General features: G+C 42.4%; 1 protein-coding gene across 1 annotated transcript in view; it reads right to left on the minus strand.

Moving 5' to 3' along the window:
* The window catches only part of LOC140357838 (integrin alpha-3-like), a 175,486-nt gene that overhangs the window by 56,574 nt on the left and 104,737 nt on the right, over window positions 1-14,175 (minus strand). The window contains exons 15-16 of the mRNA XM_072442357.1: window positions 11,843-11,986; window positions 10,151-10,248 (exon numbers count right to left, since the gene is read on the minus strand). Of these exons, the coding sequence (XP_072298458.1) occupies window positions 10,151-10,248; window positions 11,843-11,986 (242 nt within the window). The remainder of the gene's footprint in view (window positions 1-10,150; window positions 10,249-11,842; window positions 11,987-14,175) is intronic.

Consider the following 14,175-nt stretch of genomic DNA (forward strand, 5'->3'; position numbering starts at 1 on the left):
CCGCACACAGACCGTTAAAGGTATCTCAAAAAATTGAATAACTTTAGATGCCCCACTTGTCCAGAGGACGTCCGCCGATTTTGAAGTCGGTGGGCAAAACGCCCTAGGAGGAGTTCGTCAAAGTTTGACGTGAACAAAATGACTAACACAGCGTATTTTCATTTTCAAAGGAAGATGGCGGCCATAGGGTAAGTCTGGGGGCGTGGCCACAATGATTTTTTTTGTTCGTCCTCATGAGAGGAATGCGTGTCCCGAATTTCGTAGCTTTACGCCAAAGTTGACCTCGGGGCGTCTCCCATAGGCGCAATGTATTTTGACTTTTGTCGGTGGCGCTGTCGCGCCATTTTTTAACGAAAAAAAAAATGGCCCAGAAAAAATAAAATTTTTCGCCGATTCTGAATTTTGGGCAAAGTTTGGTGAGTTTTTGAGCATGTTCAGGGGGTCAAATTAGAGATCAAAGCGCTGAAGAAGAACAAGAAAAATTAAAGCCGCAAGCGGCATCCAACGGCCCTCGCGGGCCGCCGGCCTTCCGACTCTGCTCTCTGCATTTTACAGAGATGGCGCTAACGCAATTGTCTAAGAACTAAGACAGTGACACATTGGACATGTACAATGCTGTGCTTAACCAGTGCAAATGAAGACAAATATCGGTCAAATGTGCAGCTCCAGCGCACAGAGACCGTGACACTTGGAATAAAAATATGGATAACTTTTGATGCCCCGCTTGTGTAGATGATTCTCCCCAAATATGAACTTGATCGGACAATCGCCCTAGGAGGAGTTCGTTAAAGTGTGAAGCGTAAAAATGTGGTGATTTTAGAGATTTCGCTGTTTTCCCATTTCTGACATATATTTGCGGGTCCGCCACACAGAGACCGTAGCACTTAGAATCAAAATATGGGTAAGTTTTGATGCCCCGCTTGTGTAGATGATATTCTCCAAATATGAACTTGATCGGACAATCGCCCTAGGAGGAGTTTGTTAAAGTGTGAAGCGTAAAAATGTGGTGATTTGAGCGATTCTACGATTTTCCCATAAGGATAACATGGGATGTTTCTGTCAACGCTACGGTTACGCCGTACAAAATATGACTTTGGCTCTCATACTTTTATGATCAGGATGGCAAATTAGAATTTTGTTCAAAATATCATGTCATTTGGAAAAACTCTATTGTTTATAGGCCACTCTGAAGGCCAAATAGTCAGAATTCTGGGAAACGTTTGCGGCTCCGTCGCACAAAGACCGTAAATGTTATCCTTAAAATTTGGATAACTTTAGATACACCACTTGTCTAGAGGACGTACACCGATTTTGAGGTTGGTGGGCAAAACGCACTAGGAGGACTTCGTTAAAGTGTAAAACATAAAAATGTGGTAATTTGAGAGATTTTGTGGTTTTCCCATAGGGATAACATGGGAGGTTTCTGTCATCGCTACGACTACGGCGTAAAAATTTAGGCATTTTTGTGATTGGCTTTTGTGATCGGGACGGCAAAATAGAATTTTGGGTAAAGTTTAGACAATTTTGGTAAAACTAATTTTTGACCTTCAATGTTAATTTAAATGTCACTCTGTAGGGGGCGCTATCACTGCCATTTCAATTTTGTCAGCCTAAACTGGTCCAAACTAGAAAGTTTAACAACTGATTCAAATTTGGTCCTAATCGGACTGGTTTTGATCAAATGGGAGCAATTTTTAGACCTGCAATATTCCAAAATAAGTTGTCCAACTTTGCGGCTGCGCCGCACACAGACCGTAAAAGGTATCTCAAAAAATTGAATAACTTTAGATGCCCCACTTGTCCAGAGGACGTACGCCGATTTTGAAGTCGGTGGGCAAAACGCCCTAGGAGGAGTTCGTCAAAGTTTGACGTAAACAAAATGGCTAACTCAGCTTGTTTTCATTTTCAAAGGAAGATGGCGGCCATAGGGTAAGTTTGGGGGCGTGGCCACAATGATTTTTTTTGTTTATCCTCACGAGAGGAATGCGTGTCCCGAATTTCGTAGCTTTACGCCAAAGTTGACCTCGGGGCGTCTCCCATAGGCGTAATGTATTTTGACTTTTGTCGGTGGCGCTGTCGCGCCATTTTTTAACGAAAAAAAAAATGGCCCAGAAAAAATAAAATTTTTCGCCGATTCTGAATTTTGGGCAAAGTTTGGTGAGTTTTTGAGCATGTTCAGGGGGTCAAATTAGAGATCAAAGCGCTGAAGAAGAACAAGAAAAATAATAATAAATATAGCCGCAAGCGGCAATGATCGGCCCTCGCCACGCCGCCGCCACGCCGCCGCCACGCCGCAAGAGGAGCCCCAATTGTCCTTTTATTACGCCTACTGCTGAATCTGTGACGCTGTCACATCTTCTCCCCTTTGTTTTACCATCAAAAAGCTATTTTATTTTGAATTCTTGGCAAAATGTGCGGCTTTGCCGCACAGACACCGTGACTCTTTGAATGAAAATGTGGATAACTTTTGATGGTCTTGAAGATGAGTCTCACCAAATTTCAGGTTAATAGGGCTGACGCCCTGGGAGGAGTTTGTGAAAGTCTAAAGTGTAAACATGAAAGGTTTCGGTCATCGTTACGGCAACGCCATAACAATTATGACATGAGTCATTGACTTTTTTGATGGGGATGCTAAAATTGAGTTGTGTGTCAAATTTCATATAATTTCGCAAAACTAAACATTTAACCTCCATATAAAATCTGTAGGGGGCGCTGTGGCGCCAAATGAATTTATTTCACTTCAAGTAGGTTTAGGGCAAAGAGTTTAACAACTGATTCTAATTTGACGCAATTCGGACTTTATCTGCGCAAACGGCAGAAATTTTAAATATGGGAGATTTCTGAAATTCTAGCTACAGTTTGCGGCTTCGCCGCTCAGAGACCGTGAGAGGTATCAATGTAATTTGGATAACTTTTGATGTCCCACTCCTCAGTAGCATTTTCACCAAATTTCAGCTTTTTAGGGCCAACGCCCTGGGAGGAGTTCGTAAAAGTACGACGTTTGGAAAAACTCCGAAGTCATGTTTAGCCATTTTTGAAGCAATATGGCCGACATTTGGTTGGGCGGACGGCATTGCCGTAATAATATTTTTTACTTCTCTTGTCACCATCTACCTCTGCGCCAAATTTCATGATTCTACGATCAGATTTTTTTTGGGTCATTTCCCATCTCTCAATGCATTTTTGGTACATTTGGTGGCGCTGACGCGCCAATTTTTTTTATTTTAGAAAAGGGAAATAGCCAGAATGTAGAGAGGCACGATTTTTAGAGGTGTGCAAATTTTTGTGACTTTTCGTCAATGTTCACTGGGTGAAAAATAGGGGGGTTGGTCCCGAGAAGAAGAAGAAAGAAAGAAAGAAAGAAAGAAAGAATAATATTCCGATGCGAAAACAATGTTTCCCATTTTTCAAATATCATAAACTATACATTTTCGGAAAGCGCTCGCGCTTTCCTACCTCATGGTGTGGGTCCCTGGTCACTGACGGGTACTTTCGATAATTTTGAGTGGGCTCCGCCCACTTTGTGTTTTTGGCCCTCTATACAGTAATAATGTTCAATTTTTGCATTACATGCTTATATGCACGGAACATGCAAGAGATGGGGAACGTATTCGTGAGCTACTTAGCGCAAATGAGTGCTTTATATGGGGATGACGACCGCTTCGCGGTCGTCATCCCAATGTAAAGTGCTCGTTTAGTGCGAACTTTTGCACGGGCTTCGCCCGTTTACAACGGTAATGTTCCATTTTCCTACAACTAATTAGTATGCACGGGGCGTGCATGAGTGGAGGAGTGCGTTAGTGAGTGTTTGGAAGTGGGCGAGCGCTTCGCGCTCGATTTCGTGCGCACTACGTGCGCACTTTCGCAGCCGTGCTTCGCACGGCCTTACGAGATTAATAGGCCTCTCGCCAGCTTGTGGCGCTCGGGCCTAATAATAATTAAAGCCGCAAGCGGCATCCAACGGCCCTCGCGGGCCGCCGGCCTTCCGACTCTGCGCTTTCGACTTGATAAAGATGGCGCCCTTATTGTGTTTAATAAAAAAAGAACTTGACAGACGGCGACACATTGGACATGACCAATCCAGTGCAAATCAACACAAGTGTCAGCCAAATTTGCTGCGCCGCCGCACAGAGACCGTAGCACTTAGAATATAAATATGGATAACTTTTGATGCCGCGCTTGTGTAGATGATTTTTCCCAAAGTAAAGCTTGATTGAGCTATTGCCCACGGAGGAGTTTGTTAAAGTGTGAAGCGTAAATGTGAACATTTCAAGGATTTGGCGTTTTTCCCATTTGTGACAGTATATTTGCAGCTCCACGGCACAGAGACCGTACCACTTAAAATCAAAATATGACTAACTTTTGATGCCCCGTTTGTGTAGAGGATTTTCCCCAAATATGAACTTGATCGGGCAATCGCCCTAGGAGGAGTTTGTTAAAGTGTGAAGCGTAAAAATGTGGTGATTTGAGCGATTCTACGATTTTCCCACAAGGATAACATGGGATGTTTCTATCAACGCTACGGTTACGCCATACAAAATATGACTTTGGCTCTCATACTTTTATGATCAGGATTGCAAATTAGAATTTTGTTCAAAATATCATGTCATTTGGAAAAACTCTATTGTTTATAGGCCACTCTGAAGGCCAAATAGTCAGAATTCTGGGAAACGTTTGCGGCTCCGTCGCACAGAGACCGTAAAAGTTATCCTTAAAATTTGGATAACTTTAGATGCCCCACTTGTCTAGAGGACGTACACCAATTTTGAGGTTCGTGGGCAAAACGCACTAGGAGGAGTTCGTTAAAGTGTGAAACATAAAAATGTGGATATTTGAGAGATTTTGCGGTTTTCCCATAGGGATAACATGGGAGGTTTCTGTCATCGCTACGACTACGGCGTAAAAAATAAGGCATTTGTCTGATTGGCTTTTTTGATCGGGACGCCAAAATAGAATTTTGGGTAAAGTTTAGAACATTTTGGTAAAACTAATTTTTGACCTTCAATGTTAATTTAAAGGTCACTCTGTAGGGGGCGCTATCGCGGCCATTTCAATTTCGTCATCATAAACTGGTCCAAACTAGAAAGTTTAACAACTGATTCAAATTTGGTCACCGTGACTCTTTGAATGAAAATGTGGATAACTTTTGATGGTCTTGAAGATGAGTCTCACCAAAGTTCAGGTTAATAGGGCTGACGCCCTGGGAGGAGTTTGTGAAAGTCTAAAGTGTAAACATGTTCTGGCGATTTCCCCATTGGAATAACATGAAAGGTTTCGGTCATCGTTACGGCAACGCCATAACAATTATGACATGAGTCATTGACTTTTTTGATGGGGATGCTAAAATTGAGTTGTGTGTCAAATTTCATATAATTTCGCAAAACTAAACATTTAACCTCCATATAAAATCTGTAGGGGGCGCTGTGGCGCCAAATGAATTTATTTCACTTCAAGTAGGTTTAGGGCAAAGAGTTTAACAACTGATTCTAATTTGACGCAATTCGGACTTTATCTGCGCAAACGGCAGAAATTTTAAATATGGGAGATTTCTGAAATTCTAGCTACAGTTTGCGGCTTCGCCGCACAGAGACCGTGAGAGGTATCAATGTAATTTGGATAACTTTTGATGTCCCACTCCTCAGTAGCATTTTCACCAAATTTCAGCTTTTTAGGGCCAACGCCCTGGGAGGAGTTCGTAAAAGTACGACGTTTGGAAAAACTCCGAAGTCATGTTTAGCCATTTTTGAAGCAATATGGCCGACATTTGGTTGGGCGGACGGCGTTGCCGTAATAATATTTTTTACTTCTCTTGTCACCATCTACCTCTGCGCTAAATTTCATGATTCTACGATCAGATTTTTTTTGGGTCATTTCCCATCTCTCAATGCATTTTTGGTACATTTGGGGGCGCTGACGCGCCAATTTTTTTAATTTTAGAAAAGGGAAATAGCCAGAATGTAGAGAGGCACGATTTTTAGAGGCGTGCAAATTTTTGTGACTTTTCGTCAATGTTCACTGGGTGAAAAATAGGGGGGTTGGTCCCGAGAAGAAGAAGAAGAAGAAGAAGAAAGAAAGAAAGAATAATATTCCGATGCGAAAACAATGTTTCCCATTTTTCAAATATCATAAACTATACATTTTCGGAAAGCGCTCGCGCTTTCCTACCTCATGGTGTGGGTCCCTGGTCACTGACGGGTACTTTCGATAATTTTGAGTGGGCTCCGCCCACTTTGTGTTTTTGGCCCTCTATACAGTAATAATGTTCAATTTTTGCATTACATGCTTATATGCACGGAACATGCAAGAGATGGGGAACGTATTCGTGAGCTACTTAGCGCAAATGAGTGCTTTATATGGGGATGACGACCGCTTCGCGGTCGTCATCCCAATGTAAAGTGCTCGTTTAGTGCGAACTTTTGCACGGGCTTCGCCCGTTTACAACGGTAATGTTCCATTTTCCTACAACTAATTAGTATGCACGGGGCGTGCATGAGTGGAGGAGTGCGTTAGTGAGTGTTTGGAAGTGGGCGAGCGCTTCGCGCTCGATTTCGTGCGCACTACGTGCGCACTTTTGCAGCCGTGCTTCGCACGGCCTTACGAGATTAATAGGCCTCTCGTCAGCTTGTCGCGCTCGGGCCTAATAATATTTTTAGCAAAAACAATATAGCCGTTTCCACTATAACAACAAATTATACATCGTTTGAAAGCTCTAAGCCTTCCCCATGCCGCCATGGGGTGGAATCATCATTACGAGCGCTTACGCGCTCGTCACTCCCTATTCCGTCGGGATGCCCCGCCCACTCCCCATAGACTTCCATTGATTTGAGCAGATACAAGCATGGCCCATGCCTGCGGCATGGATTCTCGCGTACGGGACGATGCCAGGAGGGTTTTTGGAGGAATGCAGCGCTTCGCGCTGCTGTTGTCAACAATTAGTGAATGGGCTACGCCCATTCACTAATTGTTGACTATTTATGTCATAGCAGGAGTAAGTATGCATGATCCATGCCTTCGGCATGGGCTAGTTCACTGTACTTGCCAGGGGCGACGGGGTACCAAACATGCGGGCTGCGCCCGCTAACGCGCCCCAATTGTCCTTTTATTACGCCTACTGCTGAATCTGTGACGCTGTCACATCTTCTCCCCTTTGTTTTACCATCAAAAAGCAATTTTATTTTGAATTCTTGGCAAAATGTGCGGCTTTGCCGCACAGACACCGTGACTCTTTGAATAAAAATGTGGATAACTTTTGATGGTCCACCCCTGAAGATGAGTCTCACCAAATTTCAGGTTAATAGGGCTGACGCCCTAAGAGGAGTTTGTGAAAGTCTAAAGTGTAAACATGTTCTGGCGATTTCCCCATTGGAATAACATGGAAGGTTTCGGTCATCGTTACGGCAACGCCATAACAATTATGACATGGGTCTCATTGACTTTTTTGATGGGGATGCTAAAATTGAGTTGTGTGTCAAATTTCATATAATTTCGCAAAACTAAACATTTAACCTCCATATAAAATCTGTAGGGGGCGCTGTGGCGCCAAATTAATTTATTTCACTTCAAGTAGGTTTAGGGCAAAGAGTTTAACAACTGATTCTAATTTGACGCAATTCGGACTTTATCTGCGCAAACGGCAGAAATGTAAAATTTGGGAGATTTCTGAAATTCTTGCTACAGTTTGCGGCTTCGCCGCACAGAGACTGTGACAGGTATCAATGTAATTTGGATAACTTTTGATGTCCCACTCCTCAGTAGCATTTTCACCAAATTTCAGCTTTTTAGGGCCAACGCCCTGGGAGGAGTTCGTAAAAGTATGACGTTTGGAAAAACTCCGAAGTCATGTTTAGCCATTTTTGAAGCAATATGGCCGACTTTTGGCTGGGCGGACGGCGTTGCCGTAATAATATTTTTTACTTCTCTTGTCACCATCTACCTCTGCGCCAAATTTCATGATTCTACGATCAGATTTTTTTTGGGTCATTTCCCATCTCTCAATGCATTTTTGGTACATTTGGGGGCGCTGACGCGCCAATTTTTTTTATTTTAGAAAAGGGAAATAGCCATAATGTAGAGAGGCACGATTTTTAGAGGTGTGCAAATTTTTGTGACTTTTCGTCAATGTTCACTGGGTGAAAAATAGGGGGGTTGGTCCCGAGAATAATAATAATAAGAAGAAGAATATTCCGATGCGAAAACAATGTTTCCCATTTTTCAAATATCATAAACTATACATTTCTCGCGCTTTCCTACCTCATGGTGTGGGTCCCTGGTCACTGACGGGTAGTTTCGATAATTTTGAGTGGGCTCCGCCCACTTTGTGTTTTTGGCCCTGTATACAGTAATAATGTTCAATTTTTGCATTACATGCTTATGTGCACGGAACATGCAAGAGATGGGGAACGTATTCGTGAGCTACTTAGCGCAAATGAGTGCTTTATATGGGGATGACGACCGCTTCGCGGTCGTCATCCCAATGTAAAGTGCTCGTTTAGTGCGAACTTTTGCACGGGCTTCGCCCGTTTACAACGGTAATGTTCCATTTTCCTACAACTAATTAGTATGCACGGGGCGTGCATGAGTGGAGGAGTGCGTTAGTGAGTGTTTGGAAGTGGGCGAGCGCTTCGCGCTCGATTTCGTGCGCACTATGTGCGCACTTTCGCAGCCGTGCTTCGCACGGCCTTATGAGACTAATAGGCCTCTCGCCAGCTTGTGGCGCTCGGGCCTAATAATATTTTTAGCAAAAACAATATAGCCGTTTCCACTATAACAACAAATGATACATCGTTTGAAAGCTCTAAGCCTTCTCGAAGCCGTCATGGGGTGGAATCATCATTACGAGCGCTTACGCGCTCGTCACTCCCTATTCCGTCGGGATGCCCCGCCCACTCCCCATAGACTTCCATTGATTTGAGCAGATACAAGCATGGCGATACAAGCATGGCGAGAGTCCATGCCTGCGGCATGGACTCTTGCGTACGGGACGATGCCAGGAGTGTTTTTGGAGGAATGCAGCGCTTCGCGCTGCTGTTGACGATTTCTGACATAGCAGGAGTAAGTATGCATGATCCATGCCTTCGGCATGGGCTAGTTCACTGTACTTGCCAGGGGCGACGGGGTCAGACAGTTGCAACGCTGCCTTCGGCAGCGTTGCGGGAGCAATAGGCCCTCCGCCCTGCTGGGGCTCGGGCCTAATAACCAAAAGTGAATTTATATTTATTTATTTGTTCACAATATAGCATTAGATAGACAAGACTCCCACACCACCTTACTTGCAATTTTACTTGGACATAAATGACGTTTTGGCACCAGGCTTTCACCGGGCAAATGGAGGAGGAGCTCTTTTCTTTAGTAATAGGCTGGGGTGTGTATAAAGCTATATATATATATATATATATACCTTGTATGTACCTTGTGACTATATCCATCATCATTCCTTTATTTTTTTTTGCATCTGTAATTATTTTTATAATGTTTTAATATTATACTGTAAAGAGTTTGCTCATCAGCATGAACCAACTGATGATTTGTAAATATTTTTATGCCCTGTTCCTTTACGACTTGTCACCTTTGGGTGCATGCCACACCCTATTTAAGATGACCACGTGGAGCTCATCCTCCATTTGCCTGATGAAGGTCTAATGCAGAAATGTTGTTTATGACCAAGTCAAATCCACAAGTGGCATGTACGGCGGTGTGCGGGATTCTTATGTATATATATATATTTATAAACTTTGGGGTGCTCTCCTCTAACGCACCCGTCTGAAAGACACTGATGTGCAAAGTTCTCTTTAAAACAATATAGTATTAGTTGTCAGTTTTAAGGAAACCATGTGAATAACGTGAGTTTGTGGAGCCAATCCCCAACAAATAATGATATGGTTCAACATTTGGAGATTTTATTTCTTTAAAAAACATAGACTTGCCAATAGAGTTGGATTAAATTCGGCTTTATAGTCATTACACTTATTCAGTGCAACGAAATGCAGTTTAGCTTCTAAACAGAATGCAATGAAACACGTAGCCTACCAGATAGAAATGTATTAAAGTGAAAGTTATTTTATGGCCATTGCTGTACCTTTTGCCCATTTGGATCTGTGTATGATGCATAGGGTTCAGGTTGTACAATTAGGTATGCAGGAGTAATACTCACGTGTCTAAAGGCCTGTGTGTCTCATCAGTGAACTGTGCTGTCATCTGAAGATTACTGTGGCAACGATTGTCATTTCCACAGGACTTCTGAATGTGAATCTGTCAACATATTTCATACATGGCATTTTAAAATGTATTTTAAATGTATGTCTGCCCACATAAACAATAAAAAAAATACCTTCATTTTATTGTGCGCAGATCAGACTGTATCCTACTGCCCGGCGCAATAATCCCCTTTGCTCAGAGCTCAAACCTTAATTGTATGAAAATAATGTAACCGTAAAGCGTCAGACTAAACAACAGCTCTTAAGGACACTAAATGAAATGCTGCGGACATGAGATGTCCAGTAAGGAGCGCAGACAGTGAGAGAAAAGAGGGACACGTGGACCTTGAGAGCCCTGTGCTTTATGTAAGTGTGCAGGGAAGATCTGTGACACTGAGGGAGGGCATCGGAATGGAGAAGCAATAATGGTCTGTGTGCAAGGAGTGCGTGCATGATGGTGCACAAGTACGCAAGTTTGAGTGAAACAAGCTCGCTGTGGCATGGGGATGGAGAGGAAAGAAAAAACAGATACAGCGCATAGGTCCTGTCTGTGTGGTTACGGTTACCAGTGTCTGGAACAAAGATGTTAGTTCCGCAGCCCTGCCCTGACTAAAGAGCAGCGTTTTAGGAGAATAGTTTGGTGTGTAGTCGCTATTGAACTGGTCCATGCGTGCCTCATGAGATGCATTTGGATTCAATGGGGAAATTCAAGGCTCGCAAAGTGTGTACGGGCGTCTGCAGGCGCAGCTGACAACAGATATACATTTCCACTGTTTTCCTGCTAATCTGAGCGAAATCACAGTATCCGCGGTGGCCCAGCTGTAGAGAAATGGACTGGACCAGAGCAGCCAAAGAGTTTGTTGAGTGAGTCTGACCAATTATTTCTGCACCAAAACCATGAAATCTTCAATTAATTAAATAGATGTTTTAATATTAAGCTTTAAATGTGTCTTTAAATTATTTATTGGCACATTGAATTAATTAATTTACAATTAAATGAATTAATTGTGCATTGAATTAATTCATTGTACAATTAATGATTTCATTGCACAGTTAATTATTTCATTGCACATTTAATTAAATGTGATTATTTTAAAAATTCATTACATAATTGAATAATTAATAGTGGATTCAAGCAATTCATTTTGGCACACTGACTTCTCCATTACTTGGGTTGGTAACCCGGCGCTCATCAATATTTGTGGATAACATTTGTGCGTGAAAATGAAAAAAAAAAAAAAAAAACTTGAACCCTGGTGTCACGCATGCAGGGCGTCTATCCCACTGAGCTTCCCTTTAATGCCCTGAACGCACACCACTGGAAAAGAGTTAGTTGCGCACACTGTTCCTGCAGACAAGAGACACAGGGAACTAAAAATGACCATTAGTATTATAGAATTCAACGATCTTTTGACCAAATCACCAAGCAGCTCTGTTCCAGAACAAAACCAGGTCAAACCCAGAACTAAAACAGGTCTAAACGAAGTAAAAAACATTTCTGTCTCAGTTTCCCTGCTTCAGACTTTTTTGCACAATTATTTTGCAAATGTATTTTAAATGCATGAATGTATTTCATTATATATGTATACTTTTAAGGTCTTGATGGACTTTTTCACTTGGAATAAAATGTGTGTGTGCTTTGGACTCACCAGGTGTCTGACTGGTGGAGGGGGGCAACTGATTACTGGAAACCGTCTCAGATCTTGCATTCCATTGCGTTTCTTGTGAAGTTTCTGGACAATGGAAGCGTTCAGAGAAAACACCAGAGGCTGGACTTGATCTCTTATTGGAATCTGAAAACAAGGTGGGGAAGTAATTTTACACAACTGCTTTTTTACAGTCTTAAAGGTTCCATAACATGCAAAATCGACTTTTCAGAGCTTTTAACCTTCTGACATTGCTATTTGTGCTTCATATATGTACCCGGAGTGTTTTTTTGATTGATTCTCAAATCTCCAAACTGACGGGCGGTGGGGCAAGATGCGTCATAAGGGCAAGCACGCGTCATTATCCCCCCCCTCCCCCCTCCCCTCCCGCCTCCCGCCTGGCGCCTCCCACCCCCTTCCCCCCGGCTCCGCGCTGCTCCGCGCTGCTGTCTCCCTACAAGCCCATTCCGGAGTTTTTCTGCTTCGATTTACGACGAAACACGGTTCAAAGAGTCCCAAAACGTCATTAATGATATCGCACTCTTTACTATTATCACAATGGTGAAGGTTTATGTGGCACTTGATGCAGCAACCAGCAATAAACGGAGAGAATATATATATATATATATATATATATATATATATATATATATATATATATATATATATATATATATATATATATATATAGATATAGATATATATATATATATATATATATATATATATATATATATATATATATATATATATATATATAGATATATCTGTTCCGCGCACGCTGTAGAATAAACACCAGATTTATTTAGGCTCAAAGTAGTGTTGATCTGAAGTTCTATCGTTTCTCACTCACTCGCGCGGCAGGAGCGGCGCAGCGCGGAGCAGACAGCTGTGGGGCTACGTCACGGGTGGGCGGGGCACACACGCGCTCTGAGACTACGTCACGGGTTGGGCGGGGGAGCCAGATCGCTCTTCGCAAGGGTGGGGGCGAATATCAAACCAAGCCGTCTGCATTTCCGGGTTGGTGAGGGGGTCCAAGGTCTGGGTGATATTTCTTAATTATTAAGGGTGTTGCACAACCCTTATTATTATCAATTATACACTTAGGATAGACTACGAAACGTGAAAAAAGCATGTTATGGCACCTTTAAAGGTGATAGTATAAAGGAAGGTTTGTTAAAGTAATAAAAGTCCCTTTTTGAGCAAGTGCAGCAAATGAAAGTTTGGATTTGTGTCTGTCTGTCTGGTTTAAATACAAGGAGTGAACAGTGAAGATAACTGTCACTGAAATGATCCTACTAAGCATGAATGAAGGAAGCAAATTGTTCAGCCTGTGGCAGTATATCATTCGCCACTTTTGGTCAGTCTTACTATTGATTAGCGGTGATGTCATTCAGTCCATAAAAATGCTTCCTTTGCTACCTGTCACTGTCTTACTCCTGGTCTCCCTGTGTTGACACTGCTCGCACATCTCTCCCAGTGTGTGCCACTCCGCCATGCCGACTATCAGGCAACATGACTGGCATCTGTGTTTGTTTAAAGCTTCTCCGCACATCTCCAGCTACTCAGACAAGACAAGTCACATGAAATAAACAAATACATAAAAACCCACTCTCACTCCAAAATCTGTAAATAAAGTGAGACATTTAGGAGTAATAATCGACTCAGACCTGAATTGTAACAGCAACAGCAACAGCAACATCAATTCAATGACATTTATCAAAAAAACATTGCCAAAATCAAAAGTATAGTGTCTAAACTAGATTTGAAGAGACTTATCCATGCGTTTGTCTCCAGTAGATCAGACTACTGTAACGGCCTGCTCACTGGTCTCTCCAAGCGAGCTGTAAAACAGCTGCAGTACATCCAGAACGCTGCTGCTCAGGTCCTGACTAGAACCAGGAAGTACCATCACATTAGTCCTGTTCTCAGGTCTCTGCACTGCCCCCTGTGGCTCAGAGAAGAGACTTTAAAGCAGCTCTGCTTGTGTACAAGTCTCTCCATGGCCTAGCACCAAAGTACATCTTGGGCATGTTGGTGCCATGAGCCACCTCAGGGAGCGTCAAAAGTTCAAGGAAATACAATACGACTGAAAAAAGGAAATACAATCACAACTGCAGCTGGATTACCAGTGCCTTCACCATTTGAATCCTTCTATAAAAAAATATGTTTCTTCAAAAATTCTATACAATAAAGAAGATTATATAAATTCCTTTCTGGACACCCTCAATTTGCCTGTTATGTCGAAAGAACAAACTAAAAAATAGGAGCTGAAATAACAGTCTTGAAAATACAAGGTGCAATCAAAAGATTAAAGAACAATAAATCTCTGGGGA

This window comes from Eucyclogobius newberryi, unplaced genomic scaffold, assembly GCF_026437365.1.
Source record: "Eucyclogobius newberryi isolate DKJ021-1_F unplaced genomic scaffold, fEucNew1.0.hap1 SCAF_13, whole genome shotgun sequence".
In the NCBI taxonomy this organism is placed as follows: domain Eukaryota; kingdom Metazoa; phylum Chordata; class Actinopteri; order Gobiiformes; family Gobiidae; genus Eucyclogobius; species Eucyclogobius newberryi.